Source organism: Morus notabilis, unplaced genomic scaffold, assembly GCF_000414095.1.
Source record: "Morus notabilis unplaced genomic scaffold, ASM41409v2 Scaffold1687, whole genome shotgun sequence".
Taxonomy (NCBI): domain Eukaryota; kingdom Viridiplantae; phylum Streptophyta; class Magnoliopsida; order Rosales; family Moraceae; genus Morus; species Morus notabilis.
The window spans coordinates 50,609-57,841 of NW_010365439.1; the positions used below are offsets into that span (position 1 = coordinate 50,609).

The 7,233-nt window shown below is 33.3% G+C and overlaps 2 protein-coding genes across 3 annotated transcripts in view; one reads left to right on the top strand and one right to left on the bottom strand.

The window, feature by feature from the left end:
• LOC112093520 (peptidyl-prolyl cis-trans isomerase CYP19-4-like) overlaps positions 1-1,096 on the top strand; it is a gene marked incomplete at its 5' end in the record, with an annotated part of 1,536 nt that extends 440 nt beyond the window's left edge. Inside the window, 2 exons of the mRNA XM_024172157.1 lie at positions 40-115; positions 471-1,096. Of these exons, the coding sequence (XP_024027925.1) occupies positions 40-115; positions 471-609 (215 nt within the window). The remainder of the gene's footprint in view (positions 1-39; positions 116-470) is intronic.
• Positions 1,097-1,264: 168 nt separating this feature from the next.
• On the bottom strand, positions 1,265-3,746 carry LOC21385954 (protein EARLY FLOWERING 4). Of its 2 annotated transcripts, none has more exons than XM_010107960.2 (3): positions 3,238-3,746; positions 2,930-2,986; positions 1,265-1,545 (listed from the first exon to the last, which is right to left on the bottom strand). In XM_010107960.2, exons 1-2 carry the CDS (start codon positions 3,554-3,556, stop codon positions 2,979-2,981), a joined length of 327 nt encoding a protein of 108 aa, XP_010106262.2. In that variant the 5' UTR covers positions 3,557-3,746; the 3' UTR covers positions 1,265-1,545; positions 2,930-2,978. The 2 variants fall into 2 exon arrangements, with proteins under 2 accessions (XP_010106262.2, XP_024027928.1); XM_024172160.1 differs by having other exon boundaries at positions 1,265-1,661.
• Between the last annotated feature and the right edge of the window lie 3,487 nt (positions 3,747-7,233).

A 7,233-nucleotide genomic window follows, 5' to 3' on the forward strand; every position in this document is an offset into this window, starting at 1 on the left:
TTTTTGACTTATGAGGATTTTCCCTTTTGGTCCTAACAGGAATTTTATCAATGGCAAATTCTGGGCCAGACTCCAATGGATCACAGTTCTTCATTACAACTGTCAAGACTAGCTGGTGATCATCTCCTGCTAATTGTTGGATCATATCTGCTTTAACAATATAGCTCTTTAGGAGCTTTAAATTTTTTGTTTCTCAGAGAAGTTGGGGTAGGAAAAAACAGTGTTTCTTTACTCTTGTCGATCTAAAAGAATTTTTAGTCCCAACCTTAGTTATCACGCACAGTCATCACATGCTTGATGAACTGGACTTTGATTTACGGTTCTGTGCTCCTTGACTATCGAGGCATTTGATTTTGCTGCAAGGACTGAGCAAACTTGCATTAGCTATAGGCCTTTTAGCCTGTGTTTATATATATATTGGATATTTTGTTCAACTCAAATGCCTGAATCTGGTATGTCTCTCGTTGAAGGTTGGACGGGCGCCATGTTGTATTCGGGAAGGTGATTTCTGGTATGGACATTGTCTACAGGATTGAAGCCGAAGGAACCGGGGATGGTGTGCCACAGAGCAAAGTCGTCATTTCAGGCAGTGGTGAACTTCCTTTATGAGTTGCCGCTTTGTCCTACCGCACATGCAAATAGTCATTGCCTCAAATGGTAGCCTATTTCTCTCCATTACCCATGGACATGGAAGAATAATAGCAATAACTTATGCGACCTTGTATATTTGAACATTCAATGAGTTTTGAATCATATCGTGTTACATTTCTTAGGTGAGGGCAAATAATTTATTGGTTAACGGTTTAGAGGCGGTTCTTATCTCCCTCCTCATAGGTTTTCTTAACCTTGTCATTTGTCAGATATTGTGGGAAGCCCGCTTGAGAGACTGCAACATACTATATTTCTGTCAATTCTAGAAGGGGGGAAAAAGATTCTTACAATCCATTGAATTCTTTACTTGCCGCTTTATTAAATTTGTTATTCCAAAGTATGGTTCTGAGACTACGAGATTTTGTAAATTACTTCTTACGTGGGTGCCTGCCTCACCCAAGCCCATTGAATTTCCACCATGTTCACAATTATAATGGTGGCCTGATTCTCACAAATGTTAACGAAAATTTTCACAAGGGATAGTGTAATTGGGCAACAATGGTAAGTGTTCTAAGCACAACTCGTGTGAGATGAGTTACAGGAATCCCACTGGCGATTTGTAGTGCCGGACATCACTGGTGCCCTTTATTGTTTTCCCGACAATCACCCTTGATTTGTTTTAGCATCCTCTATTTTTGAAAAAAAAAAGGGAGCATTTTATTAAGTTAACGACAGACATTCTGGTAACATTTACACAAGTTTATCATGTTTCATTGCCGAAGAACAACTTTGAATCTCCTCCCCATCTTGTTCCTCTTAGAAGAACAGGCAAATATAGGTGAGACACTTCACTAATGCTAATCACTAAACTACTTAAAACTTGAGTACTCTCTCCTCTGAGCACATAATTTCCCAGCATCAAGTTCCAAAACGATGTGCCCACCTTCTTCATACCTAATTAATTGGTCATCATACAGAAACAGAACATTAGCAAGGAATATCAACAGACTAAGCATAAGTACCTCATTTACCGGGTTGAACAGAAAAGTAAGCAGTCCCCATAGTAATTCCTTGTAAAAACAAACAGAACAGAACATAAGGATCATTGGGTCTTTGCTTAGACCAAAAAAGAACGTGTTGGAATAAATATGCAAATTTTGGAAATTCTGGGCATTTAAGTGGCAATATGGCATCAACTACCCTTACTTTGGGTCCCAGTACTTACTATCATATAGACACAACGCAACTATTTGTTAAAACAAAAAGTTGTCTGACATTCAATTTTAGTAAAGAACAATTCAAGCAAGCATTTGAATCCAAATGTTTCATCAAACTTGTCCTATATTGACAACACAAGAAAATTGAAAAAACTATCATGAGCGTATCTGTCGGTAACAATTATAAAAGCATTGTAAGCATCAACCGCAAGAGTTAATACAAAGCTCCAACCTTTCCAACTTTCTTCAAGAAAGTGTTTTTTCTTCCAATTGCAATCCTAAGGCTCACTTTATCCACATAAGATTTAGGAAAATAATTATCTTAGCAAAGTACAAGAATAGATTCTGCGTCGGAAAAGAACAATACTAGCATACTTGATCACCCAGTACATCAACAACCACCCCTAAAACAAGTCCTCTTGCTACCAAAAATCAAAAAAGCTCCTGACAAAAATTCTGTTCCCAGCATCAGAAGAAACAGAATCCATTGCATTCTTAAACTCCATCCCTCAAAAAGTCAACTTCTAGCACAAAAACTACTTAGAAATATAAGTAAAGTACGCATCTATTAAACTAAACACTCGCTCCTTCTTCTCTTAGAGTAATTTCAAGGTGCAATACTTCAAATCCTACTTTGAGCTTCAAATTTTGAGGTGTCTGTCCGATCAATAGACTGTACCATATTGGGCTTACGAGTGAAACTGAACTCGAGTAAAACTGAGTTGTATCTTTTTCGTTTTATTGGCGGGTCCCAAGATTTCCTTTAAAGACAAGAAGACGGGAGACGGAATGACACCAAAGAAATATTTTATTGAACGACAAAACGGAAACACTCATTTCCATCGTATAAGACAGACCCCAGTGCCAAAGAGACTCTCGTACTACCAAAGAGACTCCCGTACTACGACAGACTCGGGAGAAAGCTCAATCCCATATTTACGCGGTCTTACTCCCGAAAAGAGGCCGTTTCCGGAATTTAAACCTTGGACCCCGGATGCAAACGCAAATGCTCCCACCACGGTGCCAAGGCCCGCCTTCACTCATTTCCTCATATAAGCAAGCTAAATCATAACGAAGGAAAATCCATAAAACAAACACGACACATAAAATAGTTCAAATACCTTATTACGGTCTACGGAGTTAGGAGGAAATCCAAGCAAGTCTTTTAGTTCATCCTCCTTATAAAACACAACAAAACGTACACCAGTATCAGTACTCAACGACACAAAACAACACCGAGACAGAGACAAACGACTAACCCTTTTATTTATTTAAAGTCAACCCCGATTATTATCCAAACACAAATCTTAATTATGACTAAGATAACAATAAACCATAATTAAGAATGACTCAAATGGAGCATAATTAATTAAATCAATAGATAATAAAGATAGATAAGATCAACGCTGCGAAGGCGTGTCGGGCTTGCCGTTAGTGGAGGGGGAGCGGTGGTTGTTGAAGAGGGTGGAGAAGTTGGAGTTGAGGTCGGAGTAGAGCGAGACGACCTTGGAAATGTTGCCGTTGAGCTCCTGGATCAGGGCCACGTTCTTCGCCATGTTGTCCGGGATCCGAGACTGGTGGTTCTCGTTCACCTGCTGTATCAGCGACCGGTTCCGATCCAGCACCGTCTGCACCTGCCGGAAGCTCTGGTCGAACCCTTTCCACAGCTCCGTATCGCCTTCCTCTCCTCCGTTTTCTAATCCGGCGGCGGCAGCGGCGCGTTTAGTCAGGTTCCGGCGGTCTTCCATGATTGATCGGTTTGGATTGGTGGCCTGAGGCGGCGGCGGAGCAGGAGGAATCGAGTGCGTTCAGGTGCAGGGGAAGAGAGGTGGGATTGGAGATGAAGAAGACATTGTTGTTTGGTTTGGGGGGTTTTGGTCTTCTCTTCCGGGGATTTATTTAAATTTTGAGACGGTGATGGAGAGAAAAAGAGGATCAAAAGACTTGAAAAGAGACGAGATAAATATCGATTGATTCGGTGAATCACCGATGGGAGGAGGACGTTCTTACGCGATTAGGAGTGCGCGTGTAAGGTACTGCAAAATCATGTCGTGTTCGAATTAATCAGTCACAAAAAGAAATGAGACAATGATGTTATGAGATTAGAAAAGCATGTAAAAAGTTGGTGAAGTAACAAATTGTGTTGGACTCGCATAGACTCTTTTAATTGTGCTGGATTCCGTTAATTTATGTGGATTATCAGTTTAATGTTAAATCTATTAAGTCTGTGGGGGTATTACAATAATACTTGTGTTTTTTTTTATTATTTAAAAATCAATATTTCAGTAGGAGAATATAGTAAATAGCATATTTATAAATAAAGTAAATAACACATTTTAAAAGTATTTGAAATAAATAATAATTTATCGTGTAAATGTTTCATTTACGATTAATAAAAAGATTTTTTTCATGTAAATTTTCTTTTCTACGTAAATAAAGATCTTTTATGATGTAAATTAGTTTTTACCGAAAGTATTTGAAATAAATAACAATTTACCGTGTAAATGTTTTATTTACGATTAATAAAAAGATTTTTTCATGTAAATTTTCTTTTTTACGATTAGTAAAATATTCTTTTCTACGTAAATAAAGATCTTTTATGATGTAAATTAGTTTTTACCAGTCGTAAAAAAAATATTTACACGGTAAACTATTATTTATTTTAAATAATTTTAAAATTTGTTATTTATTTAATTTAGTTTCATAAATTTATTACAATTTTCCTATTTTAATTTTAGAAATTACAATGGCTTTTTTTTCAAATTTATTTCTTAACTAATTGGGCATACCCAGAATTAAGAAAAAATATTTAAACTCCAATAATGCCCCTAAAAATAAAAAAAAAGGTGTCAAACCATGAATTTAACATAGAGATAGAAGTATCTAACCACTGTTGAAATATCAATCCAAATGTATAACTAAACGCAAACTCTAAACTATCTCTTTAGTATATTTAGTTTTTGTTTCAAATAATAATTGTGGTTTTGTGTGTTTTTTTAGAATGAAATTATCAAGTAATACAGAATATATTTTTTATTTAAAAAATGCAAGAGTAATGTTGTTTTAAGCATCGACCCACCCACCCTGAGTGTAACGTGCTTGTTTCATTTTCGAAAGGCTTAAAATCATTTTGTCACATAATTTTCGTGCAGCCATATTTTTAGGATAACATTATAAAACTTACCTCAAACTTAAAGTATTAAGTTGCAATACTCTAGCAATAAAAATGTCGATTCTTTAGATAATTAAAACATTAGGGACAATTACTTTTTATTTATGTTGTGTTTTTCATCTTATTCACATTAAATGTATCGAAAAGTGTGATTATTTTTATAAAATCATTTATGTATATTCTTACAACATATATTTGGCAAAAAATTCTTACAATTCTAGTTGTTTGTTTTCTATTGTAGAAACGGTGTAATGAACGCGCTTCGGAAAAGAGTGGGTGAGCTCAATGGCGGGAGATAAATATCTCGTCAGGGAGTTGTTGTGTGCCGTGTGGTATATCACGCTCCTATAGGAAAAGAAATAAAAAATGGAAAAAGTAATGGATTCTGCCACGGTGGCAACGAAAGGTCTCCGCTTTCTACTCTTTTTTTCTCTTTGCCCTAAAATATCCCTAAATATCTAGCAAAAAGAAAATAAATTAAAGAAAATTGCTCAGGACAGGAATCTTCCACTGACACCAAAGGAAAAGCCCTTTTTCCCCCTCAAACGCACCGAGTAAAAAGACGTTTGGTTTATAAATTAAAATTATGTGATTAAAATTATTTTTAATTTAAACGCACCGAGTAAAAAGACGTTTGGTTCATAAATTAAAATTATGTGATTAAAATTATTTTTGATTTATGTATATTTTTTATGAGAGAAAATACTGTAACGAACTACGAATTATAATTCGAATCAATGACGAATCCCCCAACCAAACAACCTCAATTCACCACATTTTCAATCTCAAATATAAATTATTTTTAAAAATACGTTTGGTAATTTTATCAAGATTAGAGATATTTTCAATATAAAAAACTCATTAATATCTCTCTCTCCCTTTCTCTGCTTGAGAGAGGAGAAACAAAAATAAAGAATTAAAAAATGACTAAAAGTCATTTTTCATTTCTCTCTCATTTTACACTAAATTAAAAAATTATTTTTATATAAAAATAAAAATAAAAATAAAAACGTTTTCAATCTCAGACATAAATTATTTTTAAAAATGTATTTGGTAGTTTTATCAATACTAGAGATATTTTGAGTATAAAAAAAATTCATTAATATATATATATCTGCTCAAGAGAGGAGAAACGAAAATAAAAAATTAAAAAATGACTAAAAGTCATTTTTTATTTCTCTCTCATTTTACACTAAATCAAAAATCATTTTTATATAAAAATAAAAACGTTTTCAATCTCAGACATAAATTATTTTAAAAAATGTGTTTCATAGTTTTATCAGGACTAGAGATATTTTGAGTATAAAAAAAATTATTAATATCTCTCTCTCTCTGCTCGAGAGAGGAGAAACGAAAACAAAAAATTAAAAAATGACTAAAAGTGGTTTTTCATTTCTCTCTCATTTTACACTAAATCAAAAAATCGTTTTCATTTCTCTTTTTTGTCTTTATTACGCCAAACGCCGTTTTAGAAACGTTTTCATTTTTTATTTCTCGAAAAACCTAAAAAATAAAAACGGAATCAATTCCAAACACGATCATTATCACTTGGTGCCCCTAATCTGTCAGTTTGTCTCTTAATTAAAAAAAATTTATTTCATTTTTAAATTTTAAATTGTTCTGATTTAATCTCTTTTATTCTAATTTCTGTTAAAAATTGAAAGAAAAAGAGAGTAATGCATGTTTGAATTTTTACTAGAAACAAACATATAAGAACCACAGGACAACACTAACCTTTTTTTCGTCTGATTGTAACGGAAATTACAACAGAAAAAATTAAGTGAGAACAATTTAAAGTTCAAGAGGTAAAGTGAGTTTTTATAGTTCAAGGAGTAAACTGATAATGACACTAAAGTTTATGAGCACTAGTTATAATAATCTTTTTAAAAAATATAAAAAAATATATACGAAGAAAAACTTCATTAAAAAGAAAAAAGGGTGAATCATTCATACCTTATACTTGGATTTTTAATACATAAAGAGTCTATGGCTTAGTTTAGTTGTGTTGTGGACTTTGAAAAAATTACTTTTAACTATGCTGAAGAAAGAAGCAGCTGTTATAAAAAACAGTTTAATGTTTAATAAACTATAATTATGATAGTTGTGCTAGTTCTAAAATCAGTGTAATAACGTTTGGTAAATTATGATGTTGAATTCTTATAGATAATTAAATATTACGACTATATTATATTATATTATATATAATTACAATATAATATATATTAATTATTATATTTAATATAATACAAAAAA